Raw genomic sequence first — 25,101 nt, 5'->3', positions numbered from 1 at the left:
CCCCTCCTGCCAGCTGCCAGAGCCCTCCAGCAGGAGGAGAGACAGACATAGCTGGGGAGGTGATGTGAGGGATGCCAAGCAGAAGAGCGGGTTGGTAGCAAGACAAGGAGTCAGGTGACAGGACACAGTGTGTCACCTCTGGTAGTCCCTGCCTCTGGCTTCCTTGTCCCAAACTTTTAGGGTCATGCTTCCTGGAGCCAGGTCTTCCCGAAGTGTCATCACCAAGTATGACAAAGTGTGAGATGAGGAGTAGAACTAGACCCATGGGACCTGGCTCCCTGCTATCTCCCTTCAGCTGGGTCCCAGGGCCCCAACTCAGTCCCTGCAGATCATGCTCACCACACCTCTTCAGCTCTAGAGGCCACATCACCTTGTTATTTTGGGGTCTAGTCTTCCTTATCCCCTCCTCATCTCAAACTATCTGGCCTTGAGCCATCTTTCTGCCTTAAAAACAGCTGCTGATCTTCATGCTACCTCCCTTGCTCAAGGGAACATGAAACAGGCTAGAAATGGCTCTCAGAAAGGTACTGTCAGCTCAGACTCATGCCCATCATTGTCTTCTGTCAGTCATAACCATTTGGGACTGGGTTCCCCATGTGAACAACACTCCAGGCTCCCAGAGGTTGAAGAACAACTTTGGTTTATGGGTGGGTGGGCGTCCTTAAGTGGGCCTCAGGGATCCTCCAATTGAGATGCAGGAGGACGGAGAGCAGGATCTGACTCCGTGTGGGAAAGGCAGGGAGGGGGCTGTGCTGGAGTCCTGATGCCCTCCTCCCCTAGAAGGCAGGGGCTCCACCAAAAAGCCAGCCCCAGGGAATGGCCCTACCCTCTCCTTTAATGTCCTCCTGGCCCAAAGGAGGAAGGGGAGTGATGTGGTGGGGGTGTTGGAGCCCCCCTCCTTTCCTGTTGAAGAGGCAGGAGAAGGGTTAACTCAAAGCAGAGGGGATCGGGTCACCAGCACTGGCTCCAGATCTGCACTTCCTGGGGGCGGCCAACAGGCAGGCCCCCCACCTCTCAATGCACCACCTGCTTGGCCAGCAGGAAGGGGTTAACCTGCCCTGCGCTTCCTCCTGTGTCCTGTTACTGCTGAGGCAGACCTGCCGGGCCAGCTGAGCAACTTTCCTCGGAGTGCTGCCTGGCGCTGGCTAGGAGGCAAACGCACGCGGGAAGAGCTGTTACCCATTCCAGGGACCCTCTGAGGGGTCTGCGCCTCCTGGGAGCAGGTGGGTCTCTGGGACGAGGGTCCATGGTGGATGGCTCTGGAGACGCTCCCGAGGCTGTGCCGTCCCCCTGCTGCACAGGTTGGAGGGTCACCGCAGAGGCTACTCGGGCCGGGGCTGGGGCCGAGGGAGCCCGCACTGGAGGTAAGCTCCTCCCTGGCCCCCTCCCTGGCAGTGGCGGCATGGAAGGTGGGAGTTGGTGGGGAGCAAAGAGTGGGCTTGGGGCTTAGTCTCTTTTCCAGGTGCGAGGGAGAAGGCTGAGCTGTAGAGGACCTAAAGGCTTCGTTCCTGCCACCCCTCCCTCCCTGCAGCCCCCAGAAAGGGACTCAGGGCCCCCTCCCCATCCATCCTGGGACTTAGTATCTTTGGTGGCATTCCCCACAGACTCCTTCTGCACATCTCTGCTGTTTCCTCTTCCTCAGCCCCTCATGCACACCTCTAGCCTCAGGGTAGCCCCCCTCCCCCATCTCCTGTGCTCCCAGGAGGCAGCTGTTACAGTGGCCAGAAGCTTAGAGCTCAAGCTCACCTCCATTCCTACAGCATCAAGAAGGGCACTGTCATTCCCCACTGCTCAGGCTGGACCTGATTTGGAGGCAGGGGCTGGAGCCCACCTTAGCAGAGGACGGGAATGGGGTGTGGGCTGGGCTGGTGGGTGCACAGACTTTGTGCAAACTCATGCACGTGTGACTGGACAGATTTGGGTTCTTTCCATTTCTCTGAAGCCCTTGCTGGGGACAAGCGAGCTGCATTTTTCGGTCCTGACTTTTGGGAAGCTCTCCAGATCCCCCCATCCTGCAGGCCCTGAGAAGAGCAGCCCCTCCCTACTGTGCAGTTCTCCTTGGGACCCTGTATGTAGGCGAGAGCTGATATTCCATGCCCCGTGGCCCATCCCACCGCCTGCTGGCCATGCTCCCATCCCCTCAGCCTCCTCCTTCCTCTGTCCTCTCCCTCATCTCTAATTCTCAGGCCCTGCCCTCTCTGCGCCCTTCCCTCCACCTGACAGGGTCCGGCTCAAGGTCACTGCAGTAATTCCATCTCCAGCTGCCCAGGGCTGCTGCTGCTACCGCCACTGCCTTATCAGCCGCTGGGTTTCTGTTTCACTCCCTTTTATTTCTGGGCATATTGTGTTCGATAAAACCCTTTGCTTGTAACACTGCTGGCAGCGCTCCCAGCTGCTCCCTCCCGCGTTCCTTCCTTTCCTCCTCCCCTCTCTGTGCTCTGGCAGCCTCACCGTGTTCCCTCAAACTCCAGAGAAGGAATATCAAGGTGCCTCCCCATGTTTCTGACCCCACACTTCCCCCCAGCCCCTGCAGGGGTGTGCAGAGAATGCCCACCTCCTGTGAGAAAGGTCCAGGCAGGGCCGCTGGGCCCACACTGAGAGTCCCCTTCCAGAGGCTGGTGCTCCTACCTGGGCCGGGCCGGAGGGCCAGGGCAGCCAGGTCCAGGTAGGGCTCTGGTGGAGTCAGTGCTCGACTGGTTCTGCTACTTCCAGTGGCCAGCCGGTAGGGGTGTGCACTGGGCGGGCTTTGGTGCACATTATTTCCCATCTTGACTCTGCCACCCCCAGCCACGGGATGGGGAGGTGAAGGCAGGTCTGAGTCACTAGCAAGGGGGAGGGCAGGAGTTAAACAAGTTGTGGCCGTGGCATCCCCACAGAAGGCCCACCACCCGCTGGAAGGAAAGACAGACAGGAGACAAAAGGTAGGCTGCGCTGTGGGCCAGGCACTCTCCACCTCGTCTGCTCCCACGGGATCCTATTCTCTGGGCCCCAAACAAAACCTGCCAAGGCGTGTTTTCAAAGCGTGGGGCCGCTTTGAACTGAGCCCAGCACTGGCGGGGCTGGGGTGGAAGGAACATGGTGTCGGGTGGGGGAAGGTCTCCTTCAGATTCCTGCTTCTGGCAGCCTGGGGACCAGCTGGGGCAAGGGCTGGGATGGAGGGTGGAGCCGAGAGTTGTCTGGTGTGTGGGGGAGAGTTCACGGGTGAAGTGGAAGCTCTGCAGGCCCAGCCAGTGTGTGTGTGCATGCACAGACCAGCACTAGTGTGGGAGGAATGGCGGTGGTCAGGGAATTCCTCTTTTGGTTTCTGAAAGGGCCTTGGGAGGACCTGGGGCCTGGGGTTGTATTCAGCAGACAGCTTGGACCTGCGGCTATTAGGGGCGAATTGGGCTGGCCTGGCTTTTCTCCCTGCTGGGGTAGCAGAGGTCCACCATGTGTCCAGGGCTTTGGGGCTTTGGGGAACCCAGACTGTTCCTACTTTCAGGGAGCTTCCATTCTAGCTGAGAAGGTGGGACTGAGACAGTAAAGCAAACCGATGAATTAATGACTAAGCTGGGTAACACTGACAATAAGCATTGGATTAGTCTTCTGGAGACCTAGATGTTAGTCGAGGCTCTGCCACTTACGTGCCATACGACGCACGCAGGTCTCATCCCTTCTCTGGCCTCAACACTTTCATGTGTAAGTGGGGGGTGGCAGTGGTGGTGGCAGGCGGGAGTGTTGGCTTTGGCCAGATCTCTGAGGGGCAGCCTTCCTCAAATGATCCTTGCTTTCTTGCCTTCTGACCCAGTTCACAGCATTTCTTCTGAGCTCCCCTGACTTGCTGGTTCACTCCTCCTTACTCTTCCCTTGGATCTTGGATCTCAGCTCCGCCACCACCTCCTCTAGGAAGTCTCCCCTGATTTTCCTGGCTTGGGTCTTCCTGGGCGGCTCTGCACTCCCACACTGGACTGTGATTTTCTGTACCCTCTCAACTGAACGTGGGTGGACCAAGGCGTGTGTTCTGTGCCTGGCATGATGCCTGGCTCAGAAAAGGCCTCCAGGAAATAGGTGTTGAATGCACCCAACTACAAAAATTAACAATATGAGAAAAGTGAGCTGAGGAGCTGGGAAGGACAGGTCTTAAGCTAGATCTCAGCAGAAACAGAGGCGGTGGCGGAGCAGAAGCAAGGCAAGCGAGCCTTCCTGGAATCCCATTAGCATTCCCCTATGAGGCCATGCACTCTTAGGTGGGGCTTCCTAGGGTCGTCTTGGTCCCCCATGTAGCAGCTCTGTGATCTCGGACAAGTCACTTAATATTACAGGGTCTCACTCTGTTGCCCAGGTGGGAGTGCACTGGCACGATCATGGCTCACTGCAGCCTCCAGCTCCTGGCTTCAAGTGATCCTCTTGCCTTGGCCTCCTGAAGTCCTGGAATTACAGGCATGACCCACTGTGCCAGGCCCATTTAATACTCTAAGCCCTACCTTTCCCATCTGTGGATGGAAACAATGACAATAGCATCTTTGTGGTGTGACTGTGAAGATAGATGAGCATGCAAAGCTCCAAGTGCCTGCTGCATTATAAGTGAAATAAGAACATGTGCCGCTGAAGGCTATCCCTGGAGGCAGGGACACTCTGGCCAGGCCTCATTTAGTTGGTCAGTGGCTGAGTGACCTGTAAGGTAGGCCTTTGCCCCTGAATTCCTGGCCCTTTCTTCCTCAGCCCCATGTGGAACCCAAGGACGCAGCTGCTTTGCTGAGAACACAGCGGCTCATCCTTCGAGACCGTGACCTCACCACAGTGGCCCTCAGCCCTCCATCTCCAGCGGGGGTGAGGGCCACCCACCTCCAAGTCTCCAGCCATGACGACCTCCGCGCTCCGGCGCCAGGTGAAGAACATCGTGCACAACTATTCCGAGGCGGAAATCAAGGTGCGCGAGGCCACCAGCAATGACCCCTGGGGCCCCCCCAGTTCGCTTATGTCCGAGATCGCTGACCTGACCTTCAACACAGTGGCTTTCACCGAGGTCATGGGCATGCTGTGGCGGCGGCTCAATGACAGCGGCAAGAACTGGCGGCACGTGTACAAGGCTCTGACATTGCTGGACTACCTGCTCAAGACAGGCTCTGAGCGGGTGGCCCACCAGTGCCGCGAGAACCTCTACACCATCCAGACACTCAAGGACTTCCAGTACATTGACCGCGATGGCAAGGACCAGGGTGTCAACGTGCGCGAGAAGGTCAAGCAAGTGATGGCCCTGCTCAAGGATGAGGAGCGGCTGCGGCAGGAGCGAACCCATGCCCTCAAGACCAAGGAGCGCATGGCACTGGAGGGCATCGGCATTGGCAGTGGGCAGCTGGGCTTCAGCCGCCGCTACGGCGAGGACTACGGCCGCTCCCGGGGCTCCCCGTCCTCCTACAACTGTGAGTGAGCCCCAGCGTGTGGCTGGGATGGGGAGGTGGCCCGACTTCCAATCCTGGCTCTGCAATCCAAGCCATGGTTCATAATACCTACCTCCGAGGGGTGTTACGAGGATTCAGACATAAGGAATGTAACATGCAAGGCACAACACCCGGCACATAGGAGGTGCTCAACAAGTTAGCTCAGATAATAATGTTGTTACAGATTCATCATCATTCGTTAGCTGCCTGATAGGATGGCATGATGGTGGAAGCATGGGTTTGGAGACAGATAGCATTCTTTATTCTGCTTCCTCCAAGCTGTGTGACCTGGGCAACCAGTTCTCTGAACCTCAGTTTCCTCATCTGTACAGTGGAGATAAGCTCACCTACCTCCACTGTTTGATTTGAGAATGAAATGAGACCAGGCTCAGCAATGTCCTCTACCCCGAGCCCAGACATATGGCATTCCCCTTCATCCCCCTACCTGAGGGCAGCTGCCGGACAGTCCCTGACTGTCCTGCCCTGAGTTGTGGGGGCTTCCCCGATCTGAGGAATACTCAGAATGGCCCGCCTTCCATAAAGCCTTTGACAGTTTGCTGAGGGCTGTGAGGCTGGGACCTCGTTGGACTAGAACCTCCTATCCTTGCACTTCCCTTGCCCCCAGGCAGGACAGGGTCCATCTGGAAGTCCAAGAGCTGGAGTCAGGGCACCTGGGTTCCACTCCTGCTTGAGGACCCTGGTCAGGTGCCCTAAGTGCTGCCTGTGCATCTGCTAAGGAGGGATTGGAGCCGTCCCACCAGGACAGGGTGGGATGGGGAACTTACAGAGAGTGCCCAGCACACTGCCTGGCCCACGGGGGCCTCCACGGCCTGTTGTTCCCCTCCTCAGTTCTCTTCTTTGAGCCTCAGCTTCCTGGCAGGCAGAGGGGTGTGGAAGCTAATGGGTAATCGTGTGGTCACAGAGACATGATGGTCGTTGCAGCCTCCTCTTCGTCACCCCGCTATACCTCCGACCTGGAGCAGGCCCGGCCTCAGACATCAGGGGAAGAGGAACTGCAGCTGCAGCTGGCCCTAGCCATGAGCCGTGAGGAGGCAGAGAAGGTGAGGCCACGCAACCCCACTGTGGTGGGGAGGGGATGGGCTAGAGGGAGAATGCCTGGGAGCCCCTCAGCCTTGACTCAGGCTCTGTCACCCGAAGCCCCACTCCTGTGCCCAAGGACAGCACAAGACCCACTGTCTCTGTCGGTCTGTCGCAGGCAGGGACTGCCTCCCCGCCTCCAGTCCTCTCCACCTGGCCTGGAAAGAGTAGCGAGTGTGCAATTAGGGGCACCTGATGTGTCTTGGGGGGCCTGCTACCACCTCATGGTGGAAGGGGTGAGTGAGCTCAGACATTGCTAGGAGACACTGGGATATGCTGCCCGCCCCCGCCCACCAGCTATCCTCGTGGGGAGACAAGGATGGGCCCCCGATATCATCAACTTTGCCACTACCTCTGTGGATCCAGGAAGACCAGGCAGGAAGCAGCTGGGCCTCACACAGGAGGGCCTAGAGAACTCTCAGAGGATTCAGAAGCAAAAGATCAGTCTTCCTGATCTTTAAACTGCATTTCAGATGCAGGTAGGGAGAAGGCCATGCCCACCCTGCTGACTGAGGGGCAAATGGCCCATGCATACTGAGGCTGGGCATCTGTCTCTCCATCCCTATGACCCAGGCAGGGCTATACTGCCCTTCTGCTCCCACGGTGGGAGCACAGGGCCAAGTTCACAACTCTCTTCCTCCGCAGCCTGTCCCCCCAGCCTCCCACAGGGATGAGGACCTGCAGCTGCAGCTGGCTCTGCGCCTGAGCCGCCAGGAGCACGAGAAGGTAGTGGGCTGAGCCCTCCCGGCCGCCGGTGCTGCTGTTGCTGCTGGTGGTGGAGGTGCTTCAGGGCACTAACAGGCTCCTCCTGCTGTACCCGGTGGCCCTGCCGCTCCTAACCTCTCAGCTGCCTCCCACCTGCACTCTCTCGACTCCAGCCTCGGGTGCACAGGTCCCCGGATTCCAGCCTGCGCCGCTCATGCTCCTGACCCTTTCTGTGCCTTCTGCAGGAGGTGAAATCCTGGCGGGGTGATGGCTCCCCCATGGCCAATGGTGCAGGGCCTGCCGTCCACCATCGGCGGGACAGAGAGACCGAGAGAGAAGAGAAAAAGGAGGAAGAGAAACTAAAAACCAGCCAGGTAGGGAGTGGGCTGGGGTGCGTGGGATGGACAGGGCCTGAGACATGGACTGAGTATTTGTAAAGAGAGAGCAGAGTAGTGCTTGGCATATAGTAAGCACTGACATGTTTATTAGATGAAATAGGTGTGGGGGTGTAGCAGCCCTAGTCCCACCCTGCATGGGCTGATGACTGAGTTAACAGCAAAGTGGGATGCACAGGGATCCTGATCAGAGACCCCTGGATTTGGGTTCTGAATTTGCTGCCACTTACTCTATGACTTGGGGCATGTCACTGTCATGGCCTCAGTTTCCCCTTCTGCACAGTGTGCTTATTGGATAGTTCCAGCTCTGACATGTTAGGATTATGTGATACTGTCAATCAAGACTAAGGTGGGCCCAGGCACATGGTGCTGAAAACACCGCGGGCTCATGGACGTATTTTCTCCACATGGGGAGTGAGCAGCTGCTGAGTGCAAGGCTGCCCTCCAAAGCTGTCCATGTCATGCCCGGGTGCTGCGGTCTCCTTTCCGCCCATGTTCACTGTGGCCAATTTCTCTTGGACACTGACCTAGGGAGGTAGGCTGGTTGAAAAACATCTGCCTTTGGCCTTCCTGCCCCTTTCTGCTGGCCTGGATTCTATCCCCGCTCTGTCTCTCCCTGGCTGTGTGACTTCAGGCAAACCCATTCCACCCTCTGTGCGCTGGCTGGCTCATCCATAAAATGGGCACATCACCTGCCCTACCTACCTCACAGGGTTGTTATGAAAATCAGGTACTCTGTGGATGAAGAAACATTATAAACTGTAAAGCACTATGTCGAGGTGAGGGATCATGAATAGGTATCTGTGGAATGAATAAAGAGAATGAGCTGGCATTAGCCTGACAGGTCAGGGCCTGCCCTCCCTCCAGGCCCCACCCACTTCTGAGCCCCGGCTGCCTCTCCCCTCCACAGTCCTCCATCCTGGACTTGGCTGACATCTTCGTACCTGCCCTGGCCCCGCCCTCCACACACTGCTCTGCTGACCCATGGGACATCCCAGGTGGGCATGCAGGGCTGCAAGAGACTTCCAGGCTGGCCTGAATGCCCCCTCCTTCCCAACCACTTGCTGGGCCAAGCACCTCCCCACCTCCCCACAACATCTGAGTGTCACCGGGCAAGTCACTCACCACCTTGAGCCTCCACCGCCTGTGGGACGGGCTTTCATAGTGAGGGCTATGGAGAATGTCTGAAGGGCCCAGCTCCTAGGAAACACAGCAAATGTTCTCTCGCTGCACTCACTTGCTCAGCATGTCCCTGCCTGGGAAGGTGGCCTGAGTCACCCACACCTGCAGGTCCCAGTTCCTGGGGTCACTTGCCAAATACGGGCTCCAGCCTGCTGGGTGGTCCTGAGGCCACAGTCCATCTGTGACATGGATCCCCTGCCCCCCGATTTGGGCTGGGTAACTGGGAAGCGCCCTGGGCAAGGGATAAGGGTGGGCCTGGGATCATGTCTATGCTGTTCCCATTTCAGGTTTTAGGCCGAACACAGAGGCCAGTGGCTCCTCCTGGGGGCCTTCTGCAGACCCCTGGTCTCCGATCCCCTCAGGAACCATCCTGTCCCGAAGCCAGCCCTGGGATCTGACTCCCATGCTCTCCTCCTCTGAGCCCTGGGGCAGGACCCCAGTGCTGCCTGCTGGGCCCCCCACCACAGACCCCTGGGCACTGAACTCTCCCCACCACAAACTCCCCAGTACTGGGGCTGACCCTTGGGGAGCCTCCATTGAGACCTCCGACACACCTGGTAAGAAGAGGGCCAGAGCATGTGAGTGAAGGGCTGGAGGACTTCCAGGCAGAGCCAAGGGGGCAGCAGATACTGTATGTGTTACGAGGGTAGCTTCTCTGGAAAGGGGTTAGACCAGCACCTGCTCTTTTTGCCAATCCATCTCCTCTCCCTCTCTTCCCCCAGCTGTAGGTGCTGCCTCGGCCTTTGACTCATTTGCCAAACCTCCAGAATCCACAGAGATCAAGGAGGGGCTGGAGCAAGCCCTGCCCTCTGGGAAGCCCAGCAGCCCTGCGGGTGAGTGGGGCAAGGGGATGGTGAGGCTCTGGGGAACAAGGGGCCCACCCCAAGCAGCCTCTGTCCTCTACCTCCCACATCGGGCGCCAATCCCTCTCCCCACCAACGAGCTCTAGCATTTCTATTCCAGAGCTGGACCTGTTGGGAGATCCCAGCCCCAGTTCCAAGCAAAATGGCACGAAGGAGCCAGATGCCCTGGACCTGGGCATACTAGGGGAAGCACTAACCCAGCCAAGCAAAGAGGCCCGAGCTTGCCGGACTCCCGAGTCCTTCCTGGGCCCCTCGGCCTCTTCCTTGGTCAACCTTGACTCGTTGGTCAAGGCACCCCAGGCTGCAAAGACCCGGAACCCCTTTCTGACAGGTAAGACGTCCCTCAATCCAGGGGCTCCTGCTTTCAGAGCCTAGCCTCGGCCGGAGGAGCTCACTCTCCTTCCCAACTTCCAAGACCTCCCGGTGTAGGGCTCTGAATCCCGGGTCGCTCCAAGCCACTCTCGTTCTGCAGGTCTCAGCGCTCCGTCCCCCACCAACCCGTTCGGCGCGGGCGAGCCGGGCAGGCCAACGCTAAACCAGATGCGCACGGGGTCGCCGGCGCTGGGCCTGGCGGGCGGGCCCGTGGGGGCGCCCCTGGGCTCCATGACCTACAGCGCCTCTCTGCCCCTCCCGCTCAGTAGCGTGCCAGCTGGCTTGACCCTCCCTGCCTCGGTTAGCGTCTTCCCGCAGGCCGGAGCCTTCGCACCGCCCCCAGCGGGCCTGCCGCAGCCGCTGCTGCCCACGCCGAGCTCAGCCGGGCCGCTGGCCCCGCCCCCGCAGACCGGCAAGAACCCCTTCCTCTGAGCGCCACCCCGCCGCGGGCCGGCCTACGCATGCGCCAGGCGCCCCGCGGCCCCGCCTCCGGACCCGGGGCTGGGGCGGGGCGCGGGTGCTAGTGGGTCGCTGAACCAGTGGCGGCTGGAATCACGCGGCGGCTCCGGAAGCTGGACATGGACCACGGCCCGGGAGCTAGAGACTGAACGCCCGCATAATAAAGACTGGAACCCTAGTTCTCAGCTCTCACCAAGTGGACTTTTTGCGAGGTGTGGCGGCCGGGTCTCGACCACAGCGTGGATCACCGGCTGTCTAGGAAACTGCAGCTGCACAACGCGGGGTGCAAAACTGCCCCCGCTTCCTTTACAGCTCCTCTCAACCCTCACCTCCATCCCCCGTCACCCAGGCACCTTCGCTTCCAGACGCTCCCAGGCTGTCACTCAATTCGGTCATTTCATTCATTTATCACACATGGGCACTGGGGCTGAGCTAACAGCAAGAGACAATAGGCCTTTGTTCCTATTTATTGGGTACTGCTTATGTGCTAAGCAGATCAGCTTATTTAATCCTTGCAACGACTCTCTGAGGTAGACAATATTGTTAATTCCGTTCGGGACCCTGGCTACATAATTTGTGGGGCTCAATACAAAATGAAAATGTGAGGGCTCCTTGTTCAAAATCGTGTGAAGAATTTCAAAACAGGGACAGCAGAGCATGAAACCAAGCGCAAAGCCCACTGCAGGGCGATTGCACAGATCTCTCACCTTGCAGCCGGTACTACTCCCATTTTTCAGGCAAGGAAACCGAGGCTCACGTTAAATGGCATGCTCAAAGTCACAAAGCTGACATGGGGCGGGGCTGGAACTCAGAGTCAGACAGTCTGGCTCCAAGGCCAGGAGCTCCCAGGCAGGGCCCCAGAATTAATTCAGCAAATATTGACTGACTGCTGTGGACAAAGTGCTGGGCTCACCTGGGAAGGATCCAACCTCCAGGAGCTTGAGCGCAGCAGGGTAGACAAGCCAGGGGGCAGCAGGGTAGACAAGTCAGGGGCGCGTGATGCGGCTGTGGCAGGAGCCAAGTGCAGGAACTCCCAGGCTCCTTTGTTTTACTGAGTCACCTTAAATCTAACTCTGCCTTCTCCCTTGCTTCACCAAGGCTGGTGAGAAACTCAGTCTCAGCCACAGAGGGGGAATCAGACCCCTTCTAGGGGTTTATGTGGAGTCTGGGAAACCAAGGGTGGGGTGAGGCCTGGTACTCAATCCAGGAGGGGCCCCTATGACCAGCCTTGCCTCTTTTTCTTCTCAATGCTCCCTGATCACTGGACCACTGGACACTGATGTGTCCTCAGTGCTTGGGGCCTGGCTCTGCAGGCAGCCTGCAGCCAGCCCCCATCCCCTTTAGGGACAAATGACCTTCCACCAAAGTCGGTGAGTGAAGGGACACAATGCCACTCCCCTTCCTAAGGTAGGGGTAGAGGAAGGGAGTCCCACAATGGCAGTTACAGACAGGATGGACAAGAACACCTGCTCAGGAGTCAAACTGACAGGGCTCAAAGTTCTGCTCCAAGGTTTGACCCTGACAAGAATCACTTAGTAATAAGTGGTTATGCTCTGTGACCTTGAGTAAATTACTTACCCTCTCCCTGTCTCTGTGCCTGTGTTTCCTTACTTGTCAAATGGGATCAGAAATTTCTTCCTGATGAGGTTGCTATGTGGATGCCCCCAGGCCCGTGTCCATTCAGCTCAGGGCCCACCCTCTTCAGAGACTGACCATGAGGCACGAACCCATCATGCCTTTCACTCCTGGTTTTGCCAGGCAATACCCAGAGTCCAGCACCCATCTATTAATATCTTCTGCTACACCCAAACCTGGGATGATTCCATCCTTCTTGTCCCCTGACCCAGCCTTTGTGGCCCTGCCACCCAGTCTCTCTTCTTCTAAACTGGATCCCCCTGAGATCTCCCAAGGGGAGCTGTTTTGTCTCCCACAAAGAAGAGGTTGATAGCCTTGCTTCCTGCCTCCCTCCCTACAAGACCCCTCCTGCTAGGAGGGTGGTGCCATAGGTCATTCTGTCTCCTCCCTGCCTGGGGCTGCCACTCCACCTCATTTTTGGGATGCTTCGGTCTTGGCTCATGGTCTTCTCATCCAGCTCTTACCTCAATTTCAAGTTCAAGTCGCTCCATTATCCAAGGACCTTACGGCCCCTTGACCTCTCAGTGACCCTCACCGTGGTCACACTTGGAGGTTTGTCATCACCCCAAATTACTCTACATTCAAGGCAGGCTTCCGGCTCTCTGAGATTAACCTCATTCCTTCTAGCCAGAACATGTTATTTCGAGCACCCGCTGGACCCTCCGGCTAGCCAGCCTGTCCAACAACCTGCCACACCCCACATTCTCAGGGCCACCCAGGACCACCACCTCTTCTATCCTCGATGGCGTCCACCACTTTCTCTCAGATGAATCCTTCCCATCGAAATGTGTCTTAATTAGCTCCATCCATCTTGACAGTGTCTTCCCAGCTTTCCCCTCATGTCAAGCACGCATCATCTCTCTCTCTGTTTCCCCTCCCTTTCCTCTTCCTCCTCAGCTGACTGGTCGACTTCTGCTGTCAGCCTGACTTCACTAGAACGACGCCCACTAAGCACACCAATGGCCTCCATGTTGCTGAAGCCAGTGGACGTTTTTCTGTCCTAGCCAGGCTGGCCCCTCAGAAGTCTGACATGTAGACACTCTGTCCTTCGTCTCTGGCGTGCTGCCCTGTCTGGGTTTCCTTTGCACCCTGGTTGCTCCCCGTCTGTGTCTTTCTTTTTCTTTCTTTCTTTCTTTCTTTTTTTTTTTTGAGATGGAGTTTCGCCCTTATTGCCCAGGCTGGAGTTCAATAGTGAAATCTTGGCTCACTGTAACCTCCGCCTCCGGGTTCAAGCAGTTCTCCTGCCTCAGCCTCCCAAGTAGCTGGGATTATAGGCATGCGCCACCATGTCCGGCTAATTTTGTATTTTTAGGAGAGATGGGGTTTCTCCATGTTGGTCAGGTTGGTCTCCAACTCCCAACCTCAGATGATCCACCCTCCCCGGCCTCCCAAAGTGTTGGGATTACAGGCGTGAGCCACCGCGCCCGACCTCTATCTGTGTCTTTCACAGGCTCACTCAAGCCTGGACCTGAGCCCTCTTCTCTGCTCTGCTGCACGGTCTCCCTGAATCAGCTCCACACCCACATGATCTCAACAGTCAAGACCCCCAATCCTCTCTCCTGACAGCCTCTCCTCTGTGCTCCGAGCAGTGTCATCACTGTCTCCATGTGCACGTCTCAAACCCGCAGGTCCAACAATGAACCCCATGAGTTGTCCCCGCTCCCCACCCCATGCCCTCTCTTAAGGGAGTGGTCCCACCTTCCAAGTCACTCTGGATACCGCCTTCTTTGTCACTGCCAATCCTGATGATGTTTCCTCCTTGACCGACCTCTAGCCCATCCCCTTCTCTGCATCTCCGCTCTCCCATCTCCCCTGGGTGCTGCTATAGCCTCCTATCTGCCCCCGCTTTCACTCTTGTGCCTTTCCAGTTCATTCTCCACTGGGAAGCTGGTGGGATCTTTCCAAAATGCAGATCCAACCAGGTCACCCTCCTGACTAAAGCCTTTCAACAGCTTGCTTCTACTATCATCAAAAATCCCCTTCTCTGGCCAGACACAGTGGCTCACACCTGTAATCCCAGCACTTGGGAGGCTGAGGCAGATGGATCACTTGAGGTCAGGAGTTTGAGACCAGCCTAGGCAACACGGCAAAACCCCGTCTCTACTAAAAATACAAAAATTAGCTGGGCGTGGTGGCACGCGCCTGTAGTCCCAGCTACTTGGGAGGCTGAGGCACAAGAATCGCTTGAACCTAGGGCTGGAGGTCAGCAAAGGACCTCTCTCTGCAAGAGAGAGCCAAGATCAAACCACTGCACTCCAGCTTGGGCGACAGAGCGCGATCCCGTCTTAAAAAAAAAAAAAAAAAAAAAAAAAGAGGCCGGGCGCGGTGGCTCAAGCCTGTAATCCCAGCACTTTGGGAGGCCGAGACGGGCGGATCACGAGGTCAGGAGATCGAGACCATCCTGGCTGACACGGTGAAACCCCGTCTCTACTAAAAAATACGAAAACTTAGCTGGGCGAGGTGGCGGGCGCCTGTAGTCCCAGCTACTCAGGAGGCTGAGGCAGGAGAATGGCGTAAACCCGGGAGGTGGAGCTTGCAGTGAGCTGAGATCCAGCCACTGCACTCCAGCCTGGGCGACAGAGCGAGACTCCGTCTCAAAAGCAGAGGTAAAAAAAAAAATTGAGTCGGGCACGGTGGCTCATGCCTGTAATCCCAGCACTTTGGGAAGCCGAGACAGATGGATCACCTGAGGTCAGGAGTTCAAGACCAGCCTTGAACCCAGGATGCAGAGGTTGCAGTGAGCTGAGATCACACCACTCCACTCCAGCCTGGGTGACAGAGCAACACTCCATCTCAAAAAATAAAAATCCCCTTCTCACAGTTCACGAGTCTCTCCAAGATCTTGCCTCTGCCCTCATCTACTCCCTGTCTTCCCTCCTTCTGCAGTTGCTCACCCCTCACTCACTGACAAGCCACAGGGCCTTTGCACAAACTGTACCTCTGCCTCCTTCCCCAGTACTCCCCCTGAGCGCCCTCTAAGTTCCTTCCTCTCATCCTCCATGTCTTCACAAATGTGATTTCCTCAGGGAAGCCTTCATCCTTTGCCCCTTCCACCAGATCAGGTCACTTGTTATGTTGTACCCTCACGGACTTGTCACGTGGGTGTTTATAGATTCATCGGTATGGCTGTTGAATTAGCATCTGCCGCTCTCAACAGACTGTGAGCCATGTGAGGGCAAGAGCCTCATTTCTCTCTGCCCACCATTGTATACCCAGTGCCTTACAGAGCAGCAGACGGCAGACACTTAATAGATATTGGCTGAATGTAGCCAATGAGGCCATGTGTAACCTATGAGACATAAAATGGGCTCATCAGTATTATTTAAGGAAGGCTTCCTGGAGTGGGTAGGATTTGAGTAGGACCGAGAGATGAGGAGGTTGCAACAAAGCTTGTTAGCTGGTGGACCTGGCCAAGGTACGCCTTTGCCTTGCATCTCATTTCTCATTTGTAAAAGGGGCAGGGGTTGGACAAAATGAGCTGAAGCTCTGGCATCCCATGGCCCTAGCATCCCCCAGCCCTGGATCCCACAACTCTCCCTGTTCCCATGAGAAGGGCTGTCCTCTCCAGGCAGGGGCAGAGCCCAATTTTATGCACAGAATGGGTTCTCCCAAGGCCGGAGTGCCTGATCTGCAATTCTGTGCTCGGCCGCAGGGTGACGCTCGGAGACCAGCCACACTGTCCCAAGTCCCAGCGAAGACCCGCCCGCGGCTCCATGGGTGCCCGACCCGCCCCTCACAGTCTCCTGCCCTCCCTTCCTATCCGTAGCGGCCGGGCCCAAGGCCCGGAGCAGCCATGCTGGGCGCACGGGCCTGGTTGGGCAGCGTCCTTCTGCTACCCCGCGCCGGTGTAGGCCTCGCCGCGAGCCGCAGGTACGGGCACTCCCTGCGCTTGCCTGCGGGCTCAGTGGAGGGTCTCCCAGGCACCGGTCCCCAGTGCCTGTCTGGACGACCCTTGCATGCCTGGCCCTTCCCCCACCCCACCTCCAGTATGCTTCTGAGACCTGGCCCTGGCAGTAAGGTCCTCCTCCCCTCCCCTCCCCTCTCGTCCTCATTCTTTCCCTTCCCTCCCCTCCCCTTCCTTCCAGTGCAGTGCCAACTCCCCAGGGACTGTTCTAACACCGCTTCCAGGAAGCCTTCCTTGCACCCCAGCGCTGGATGCTGGGTCAAGGGCCTTTCTCCAATAGTACCCTGTGTCCTGTCACAGCCCTTTATTGCTGCATGGACCTTTCGTTATTTAGGTCAGCTTGCACTGCCCACTTCCAGGCTGAACTCCCTGAGGTCTCTGATTCCTTAGGTGTCCTGGGGTCTGGCCCAGGACCTGGCCCCACAGGAATCCCAGCAGGTGGGCGTTGAGTGAGGGAGTCCCCATGTCTAGTTTCCTCTGTTTGTCCCTCACCTGGTCCAGTCCCAGACCCTACTGCTCTTGGCCTGTGCAGCCACCAACAGTGGGCTGCCTTCCGGTGGGGCCACACCCAGGCCTGCCAGAGAGATGCCTCCAAGCAGCTGCTCCAGGAAGGGCCCGGGGAGGGGCCCCGGGAGGGGTAAGAATGGAGCCCCAAGAACCATTCTGCCCATTGTGACCCGCCCTGACCTCACAGCCATCCTTCCCACCACCAGGTCCAGGAGGTTGGGGGAGACTAACCTGGCAAGGAGCCCCCAATGAGCCACCTCTCCTCACCCCCCAAAAAACATAAGGGGGAGCACAAAGGCCACAGTCTCCCCCATGGTTCAGAAAGGTGGGTTGGGCTGGGAGCAGCGGTCCTACCGGGGTGCTGAGTGGAATGGGGCAGGTGCTGGGGGGCCTGGGATAAGGTGGGTGGAGGCCCCCAGCTTGCCTGATGCACCAGTCCTCGCCAGGGGTAGCTCCTCCCGGGACAAGGACCGAAGTGCGACGGTCAGTAGTTCAGTGCCCATGCCTGCTGGAGGGAAGGGAAGCCATCCTTCGTCTACACCCCAGAGGGTCCCCAACCGCCTGATCCACGAGAAGTCACCATACCTCCTACAACATGCCTACAATCCTGTGGACTGGTGAGCACTCTCCTGGGGCCCTGCCTGGAATCACTGGGGTCCTAGACCCCTCCCAGACCCCCTGGGCTACTGAGTGATGCCCCACCCTGCTGGGCCTAGGTACCCCTGGGGACAGGAAGCCTTTGACAAGGCCAGGAAAGAAAACAAGCCGATTTTCCTCTCAGGTAATGCTCCTACCTTCCCTGATATGGGGTTGTGGGCAGGGAGTGGCAGTGGATGGGGGAGGGTCTTCTTGGCCTGGTGGGTCTTCCAGGAGACTAGAGGCCAAGACGTCTTCCATCCAGCCAGGGCCACTTGGCCAGCCTCCCTCTGACCCGTGGCTGGCCCCCTGACCTCTCCCCATGGCCCTGTTCAGTCGGGTACTCCACCTGCCACTGGTGCCACATGATGGAAGAGGAGTCCTTCCAGAATGAGGAGATCGGCCGCCTGCTCAGTGAGGACTTTGTGAGCGTGAAGGTAGACCGTGAGGAGCGGCCCGACGTGGACAAGGTGTACATGACATTCGTGCAGGTGAGCAGTCCTCCTCGGGAGTGTGCGCGCCACATGGGCTCAGGGCAGCTCCCCTCACCCTCGCCCTCTCTCCGCCAGGCCACCAGCAGCGGCGGGGGCTGGCCCATGAATGTGTGGCTGACTCCCAACCTCCAGCCCTTTGTGGGGGGCACCTATTTCCCTCCTGAGGATGGCTTGACCCGAGTCGGCTTCCGCACAGTGTTGCTGAGAATACGAGAACAGGTGGGTGTGCCTGGGGGAGTTAGGGGACCAGGGTGGGGGACTAGGAAAGAAGAGCCCCTCTCTCCAGCTGACCTCCAGGTGTGCCTCCACCTCCTGCAGTGGAAACAGAACAAGAACACCCTGCTAGAAAACAGCCAGCGTGTCACCACTGCCCTACTGGCCCGATCAGAAATCAGCATGGGTGACCGCCAGCTGCCACCCTCTGCCGCCACCATGAACAATCGCTGCTTCCAGCAGCTGGACGAGGGCTACGATGAGGAATACGGTGGCTTCGCTGAGGCCCCCAAGTTTCCCACGCCGGGTCAGTGCCCCATGCCCGCCTTAGCCCAGGCTTTGGCCTTCTGATTCCTATGCTGGTCAGGGACCTACTGGCTCCTGGCCTCACCCATAGCATCCTGTCCTCCTGACTGGCAGTGACTTCCTTGCCCCTAGCCTGTCGGTAGCTATCGGTGAAGACCCGACTGCTGGTATCAGCAGTGACCCTCTCACCTTGACCTACGTGATGACCTTCTGTCCCCTGACTTGGTCAGTGACCCAGTGACCGTGGCTTGGCTAATGACATTCTGGGCTCTGGGGGGACAAGTAACTTTCTGGTCCTCTGTGAGTCAATGGTATTCTGACCTCTGGCTCGGGCTATTACCTTCTGTCCTGTGGGTTGACTGTTGACCCCACAGCCTGTCTAGAGACTGCCTGTTGAGTGAACTCCCAGCCTCTGCCTGGCCCAAGGCCTCTTGACCACCCTGATCTCTGTCCCCACTTTCCCATTCTCTCACCCCCATGTTCTTGGTGCCCCCACAGTGATCCTGAGCTTCCTATTCTCCTATTGGCTCAGCCATCGACTGACTCAGGATGGCTCTCGGGCCCAGCAGATGGCCTTGCATACCCTGAAAATGATGGCCAACGGGGGCATCCGGGACCATGTGGGGCAGGTAACAGACACTGGGTGTTCCCTGGAGGCGCAGCAGAGGGCTGTGGGGTGGGGCAGAGGCTGGGACTAGCCTCCAGCTTTGTATTCCACTTGGTACAGGGTTTTCACCGCTACTCCACAGACTGCCAGTGGCACGTCCCTCACTTCGAGAAGATGCTGTATGACCAGGCACAGCTTGCTGTGGCCTATTCGCAGGCCTTCCAGGTGATCCCTGACCCCAGCCCAGAGAACAGGCATCTCACTCTGGCTGCCCCTCCCAAGGCTTTACTGGTGACTGCGGCTCCTCTTAATCTGAATCCCCTGTTCCCTCCCATGTACCCACTACCCAGGCTTCCATCCCCAACCTGTCTCGGAGAATGTTGTCCCCTTCCACCTGGGCCTCCCAGTGGCCTCTGTTCACAGTCTCCTTTCTTCCCTTTGTTAGATCTCTGGTGATGAATTCTACTCTGACGTGGCCAAAGGCATCCTGCAGTACGTGGCTCGGAGCCTGAGCCACCGGGTGTGTGTCCATGGTGGCAGGCGGGCCTGGCTATGGGAGGGGTTGGCGCCTCCACTGCCCTGTGGACCAGGGCCAGCCAACTCTCCCCTCCCCACAGTCCGGAGGCTTCTATAGCGCGGAGGATGCAGACTCGCCCCCAGAGCGGGGCATGCGGCCCAAAGAGGGTGCCTACTATGTGTGGACGGTCAAAGAAGTTCAGCAGCTCCTCCCGGAGCCTGTGCTGGGCGCCACCGAGCCGCTGACCTCAGGCCAGCTCCTCATGAAGCACTACGGCCTCACAGAGGCTGGTAACATCAGCCCCAGTCAGGTGAGGACTTCTGGGGTCACCTGACGGGCCCTGGAGCCTGCCAGGCGTGTGAGCTCGCAGACAAAGGCCATTCTCCTCAGGACCCCAAGGGGGAGCTGCAGGGCCAGAATGTGCTGACCGTCCGGTACTCGCTGGAGCTGACCGCTGCCCGCTTTGGCTTGGATGTGGAGGCCGTGCGGACCTTGCTCAATACAGGGCTGGAGAAGCTCTTCCAGGCCCGGAAGCATCGGCCCAAGCCGCACCTGGACAGCAAGATGCTGGCTGCCTGGAATGGTGGGGTGGCACATCTGAGACCCAGCCTGTCTGTAGGATCCCCCTTCACAAAGCCCCGTCTGTTCGGCACCTGCTAACTGCTCACTCTCCCTTTATTAGGGTTATTACTCTCAGTTGACAAACAGAGGCTTAAGGAACTTGAGTAACCCTCCCAAGGTCACACACAAGGGCTGGGAACCCCACCATGTCTGGCTTTGGAGCCCAAGATCTCAGGGATCACCCATGGCTCCAGGGAGGTGTTGGGGCCCAAGGTGATGGGGTGGAGTTGCCCCGAGGGTCCTGGCCAGCTTCTCACCACTACTTGTCTCTCCTGGCTCCAGGCTTGATGGTGTCAGGCTATGCTGTGACCGGGGCTGTCCTGGGCCAAGACAGGCTGATCAGCTATGCCACCAATGGTGCCAAGTTCCTGAAGCGGCACATGTTTGATGTGGCCAGTGGCCGCCTGATGCGGACCTGCTACACCGGCTCTGGGGGAACTGTGGAGCACAGGTTGGGGGCTGGGTAGACTGGGAGGGCTCGTCTCCCCACACGTCCCCAGCTTACCTCTGCCCTATTTCTCCACTCCATGTGGACTCCAGTCCTGGCTCTGCCAGGTGCTTGCTGTGAGTTTGTAGCCTTCCTGGGCCCATTTACTCATCTGGGAAGTGGGCTGATGGCACCTGCCCAAGAGGGTTCATCTGGAGGGTTAAGTGAACAAATGTGTGAACGGGCCTCCTCTGGGAAAGGCCCTCTCTCCTGGGACTCTCCCCAGCCGCTCCCCTAATGCCTGTCCCCCAGCAGCCCACCCTGCTGGGGCTTCCTGGAGGACTACGCCTTCGTGGTGCGGGGCCTGCTGGACCTGTATGAGGCCTCACAGGAGAGTGCGTGGCTCGAGTGGGCTCTGCGGCTGCAGGACACACAGGACAGGCTCTTTTGGGACTCCCAGGGTGGCGGCTACTTCTGCAGTGAGGCTGAGCTGGGGGCTGGCCTGCCCCTGCGTCTGAAGGACGGTCAGTGGGGGTGCAGGGCTAGTCTGGGGTCCTGGGAGGTGTTAAGTGCAGCGTGCATGAAGAACTGGTGTGGGCAGAAGCCCTCCTGGCTTTGTGTCTCTGCTACTTATTAATGGTGTGATTTTTGGCTGCTGTAATATTTCTGAGTCTCCTTTTCTTTTTTTTAAATAGAGATAGAGTCTTGCTATGTTGCCCAGGCTGATCCTGAACTCCTGGGCTCAAGTGATCCTCCCACCTTGGCCTCCCAAAGTGCTGGGATTACAGGCATGAATCACTAAACTCAGCCTCAGTTTCTTTTTCTTTCCTTTCTCTCCTTTCTTTTTCTTTCCTTTCTCTCTTTCTCTCTTTTCCTTTTTTCTCTCTCCTTTTTTCTCCTTCCTTCCTTCCTTCCTTTCCTTCCTTCCTTCTTTCTTTCCCCTTCCCTTCCTTCCTTCCTTCCTTCCCCTTCCTTCCTTCCTTCCTTCCTTTCTTTCTTTCTTTCTTTCTTTCTTTCTTTCTTTCTCCCTCCCTCCCTCCCTCCCTCCCTCCCTCCCTTCCTTCCTTCCTTCCTTCCTTCCTTCCTTCCTTCCTTCTTTTCCAGGGTCTCACTGTCACCCAGGCTGGAATGCAGTGGCATGATCTTGGCTCACAGCAACCTCTGCCTCTGGGACTGAATCAATTCTCCCACCTCAGCCTCCTGAGTAGCTAAGACTATAGGCATGCACCACCATGCCTGGCTAATTTTTGGTAGAGATGGGATTTCTCCATGTTGCCCAGGCTGGTCTCAAACTACTGGGCTGATGTGATCTGCCCACCTCAGCCTCCCGAAGTGCTGGGATTACATGTGAGAGCCACCATGCCTGGCCTGTTTCTTAATAAGTAAAATGGAGCTAACATTGGTACTACCTTACAGGGTTGATGTAAAGATGAATTTAGCCATTCTGTAAACATGCTTAGCACAGTAACTGGCACCCATGGATTCAGATATTGACCAAGGCTCACTTGGTCCCTGCTATCATGAAGCTTACAGTGTGGTAGGGGAGACAGCGAATATGCAGTAATAATGCAAAAACACATGCACAGATGTGTAGTTAAAATTGTGGTGAGTGCCGTGAAGTAGGATGCTTCATGTGTACCTGCTCCCTATCACCCATGTGCCTTGTCTGTGGTTAAAGGTTTCTTTCCCGACCCTCAAATTTTAGCCCCTCAAAGATCAGGACTTTCTGCCACTGTTGTATCCCCAGGGTCTAGTGTGGTTCTGGCACATGGTAGGTGCTTAAGAAATGTTAACTGAGTGAGCAAAAGGGCCTTGGGAGAGAACCGCAGAGGAAGCCCAACTCAGCCTAGGGAGCGATTAGAGTACACCTGTGATAGGTGTCATTTAACCAAGGTCTGGAGGGAAAGAGAGGCCATGTGGCCACGGAGAAGCTAAGAGAGTTCAGGCACAGGGAGCAGCGCATGACAGGTTGGAGCAGGCAGCCTGTATCCTGGAGGACAGGCAGGGCCCGCGTGTTCCTGGAGGGCACCAAGGAGAATGCTGAGGCCAGCAGGGCACGGAAGTCGTCTTTTTTTTTTTTTTTTTTTTTTTCCCTAAGAAAAGAGATATGGTCTTACCGTGTTTCCCAGGCTGGTCTCAAACTCCTGGGCTCAGGTGATCCTCCCGCCTCAGCTTCCCAGGTGCTGGGACTAAGGTGTGAGCCACCATGCCCGGCTGGCAAGGAGGTTTTAAGCGGATTGTGACCTGCTCTGGTATGGGTTTAAGGAGGTCACTCTGATCACTGGTGGAGAGAAGTGGGGGTAGGGGAAACAGGTGACCAGTTAGGAGGCCATTAGTCGTGTTCAGTCCAGGCAGGCATTGGTGAAGGTTCAGAGCATGTGGAAGTATGAGATAGGGAGACGTGGGATTTGGATCTCTTCTGGCCGCAGCCCTGGCAAGACACAGATGGATTAGAAGCAGAGGGAGAGGGAGAGGAAGGGGTCAGAATGGTGCTGCTCTAGCTTGAGCAGCTGAATGGCTGGACAGAGGTATCAGCAGCAAGGAGGGAGCCTGGAGACCAACAGTTGAAGCTAGGACAGGTAGAGTGGAGGGTGCCATAAAAGAGAGCAAAGTACTGATAACTGCTGGAGCGGCATCCACACCCAGAGTGGGGAAGGGGCGGGATAGGCAGGGCCTTTTCTCTGTCTCATCCCCCAAGTGGCCCTGGATACAGTCCTGGGGCAGGGTCCTGGGACTCAATGACCCTCCTTTACCCCCACCCCCTGCCTCCCCGTGTGCTGCAGACCAGGATGGCGCAGAGCCCAGCGCCAATTCCGTGTCAGCCCACAACCTGCTCCGGCTGCACGGCTTCACGGGTCACAAGGACTGGATGGACAAGTGTGTGTGCCTATTGACTGCCTTCTCCGAGCGCATGCGCCGTGTCCCAGTGGCATTGCCCGAGATGGTCCGCGCCCTCTCAGCCCAGCAGCAGACCCTCAAGCAGGTGGGGAGTGAGGGCACCTGGGCTGGGACTTCGGGTAGGAGGGAAGCTGGGGCTGCGATAGCAGATGGGAACAGGAGGTGGGGTTCCTGGGCTGTCCCCAGATCTCAGGTCTGTGTGTGTGCGGGCCTGTGGAGGTGCCTGTCAGACAGGGAGGCAGAAATTAATATGAGTCCGTGGTGGCTGATGAAGTGTTTCTCTGTACGTCTTGGTATCAGCGTAATTGCTTCTGTCGGTACTGTGTTATTGGTGTGTGTGTACTTCCGGGTGTGTGTGACCCTGAGGTGTGTGTCTGTGCACGTACCTTTGAGGGGGATGTTGGTGTGAGTGTTCGTCGTGTGTGTTTGTCTGTCTGCGTGTGGATGCCCCATCTGCAGGTTTGCCTCTGTGTCTGCCTGCATGCGTGTGTGTCTGCTGTTCGTGTGTATGGTATCTGCCTCTGTGTAGGCATCCACTGTGTGTGTGTGTGTGTGTGTGTGTGTGTGTGTGTGTGTGACTACTCTGTGTCTGTCTGGATGGGTCCCTGTGTGCTTTGGGTCTTCCGGGTGTGTGTCTCCCCGTGTTTGTATCTGTACCATTGTGTATATGTATGACATTTCCACTTCGGTATTCTCGTGTGTGAGTGTGTGTGTATGTGTGTGTGTGTGTGTTCCCACTTGCCAAGCATTAACTCATCCTGGCAGCTGAGATGAGTCCCTGTTCCTTAGGAATATAGGGTGGGGCGGAGGGAGGATGGGGAAACCCTGGTGGTCTAGAGCTCAGCCGCTCCCTCCCCTGACACACCGGAGTGACCTTTCTATTCTGGTCAGATCGTGATCTGTGGAGACCGCCAGGCCAAGGATACCAAGGCTCTGGTGCAGTGTGTCCACTCTGTCTACATTCCTAACAAGGTACCCGAACCTGTGAGCCCCACCCCCCACCTCCCTAGAGCTGCCCCTCCCATCCTCAGCTCCTCAACGTCTCCTTCCCCTCGGAATGTTGGGAAGGGGGAACTTCCCAGTGGGCCTTGCCAATGGGCCCCCCAACCCAGCAGGTGACTCTCCCTGCTCTGCTGCTGCCCTAGGTGCTGATTCTGGCTGATGGGGACCCCTCGAGCTTCCTGTCCCGCCAGCTGCCTTTCCTGAGTACCCTCCGACGGCTGGAAGACCAGGCCACTGCATATGTATGTGAGAATCAAGCCTGCTCAATGCCCATCACTGATCCCTGTGAATTACGAAAACTGCTACATCCATGACTGCCCCAACCCCCTTGGTCTGGGGCAGAAGGTGAAGCATCCCAACTGACTAGAGACTCAGGCCCTGCAGGGCCCTATAGAACCTGTGGCCATCCCTGAGCACCCTGCCACCAGGTGATCTCGGCCATACTCACTGCCCCCCTTGGGCACCCACTCACCCTAGAATAAACTTAACAGTGTCCCGTGGTAACCTGAGGGCCTCAGCTTTGCTTATGAGGGAGGGGCTTCAGGCTCCAGCCTGGGAACCAGCAGCTCAGGGCTGCTTCCTCTGGGAGCCCCCACCTGACTCCTCTGCCTTCTCCCATTTCTCCTTCATCTTCTAGAGGTCAGCAGACTGTCCCTGCCCCTTCCATGGTCATTGTAGCCTGAATGAATTTAGTCCCTGAACTGAGGTCAGGGGACTAAAACCAAGTAAAGATGCCCACGGGTGGGCATGGGGGTGTGGACTGGCCCAGGAAGGGGAAAGCCCAATCCTTGCCCTCAGAAAGAGGTTAAGAAGGGAACCTGCCTTCCCCTCCCCATTGTC

At 57.4% G+C, this 25,101-nt stretch overlaps 2 protein-coding genes and 1 long non-coding RNA gene across 10 annotated transcripts; 2 read left to right on the top strand and 1 right to left on the bottom strand.

Annotated features, from left to right (window-relative positions):
* The first annotated feature begins 933 nt into the window (after positions 1-933).
* On the top strand, positions 934-12,082 carry EPN3 (epsin 3). 3 transcript variants are annotated; one of them, XM_009190228.3, is made up of 10 exons: positions 934-1,364; positions 4,702-5,402; positions 6,363-6,481; positions 7,164-7,244; positions 7,469-7,597; positions 8,529-8,616; positions 9,088-9,357; positions 9,523-9,633; positions 9,764-9,994; positions 10,136-12,082. In XM_009190228.3, exons 2-10 carry the CDS (start codon positions 4,841-4,843, stop codon positions 10,465-10,467), a joined length of 1,923 nt encoding a protein of 640 aa, XP_009188492.1. In that variant the 5' UTR covers positions 934-1,364; positions 4,702-4,840; the 3' UTR covers positions 10,468-12,082. The 3 variants fall into 3 exon arrangements, with proteins under 3 accessions (XP_009188492.1, XP_031513418.1, XP_031513417.1); XM_031657558.1 differs by having other exon boundaries at positions 9,764-10,231; XM_031657557.1 differs by lacking the exon at positions 934-1,364 and having other exon boundaries at positions 3,133-5,402.
* On the bottom strand, positions 6,484-16,615 carry LOC103878764. Of its 3 annotated transcripts, none has more exons than XR_001896346.3 (3): positions 8,744-9,091; positions 8,324-8,419; positions 6,484-7,520 (listed from the first exon to the last, which is right to left on the bottom strand). It is a non-coding gene; the product is annotated as an uncharacterized LOC103878764 (long non-coding RNA). The 3 variants fall into 3 exon arrangements; XR_002518085.2 differs by lacking the exon at positions 6,484-7,520 and adding an exon at positions 16,526-16,615 and having other exon boundaries at positions 7,592-8,419; positions 8,744-8,818; XR_002518084.2 differs by lacking the exon at positions 6,484-7,520 and adding an exon at positions 9,355-9,583 and having other exon boundaries at positions 7,592-8,419; positions 8,744-8,818.
* On the top strand, positions 15,808-24,765 carry SPATA20 (spermatogenesis associated 20). Of its 4 annotated transcripts, XM_009190225.3 has the most exons (17): positions 15,914-15,999; positions 16,747-16,865; positions 16,987-17,157; positions 17,257-17,321; positions 17,513-17,667; positions 17,746-17,889; positions 17,989-18,190; positions 18,688-18,818; positions 18,917-19,021; positions 19,242-19,316; positions 19,414-19,623; positions 19,704-19,896; positions 20,217-20,385; positions 20,674-20,885; positions 23,145-23,344; positions 24,151-24,231; positions 24,405-24,765. In XM_009190225.3, exons 2-17 carry the CDS (start codon positions 16,789-16,791, stop codon positions 24,573-24,575), a joined length of 2,361 nt encoding a protein of 786 aa, XP_009188489.1. In that variant the 5' UTR covers positions 15,914-15,999; positions 16,747-16,788; the 3' UTR covers positions 24,576-24,765. The 4 variants fall into 4 exon arrangements, with proteins under 4 accessions (XP_003912790.1, XP_009188489.1, XP_009188490.1 ...); XM_003912741.4 differs by lacking the exon at positions 16,747-16,865 and having other exon boundaries at positions 15,808-15,999; XM_009190226.4 differs by lacking the exon at positions 15,914-15,999 and having other exon boundaries at positions 16,716-16,865; positions 20,677-20,885.
* The last annotated feature ends 336 nt before the right edge of the window (positions 24,766-25,101 follow it).

The sequence above is a fragment of the Papio anubis genome, chromosome 17 (assembly GCF_008728515.1).
Source record: "Papio anubis isolate 15944 chromosome 17, Panubis1.0, whole genome shotgun sequence".
NCBI lineage: Eukaryota > Metazoa > Chordata > Mammalia > Primates > Cercopithecidae > Papio > Papio anubis.
Note: the sequence above shows the minus strand (reverse complement) of the source record. Positions and strands in the feature narration are given on the sequence as shown.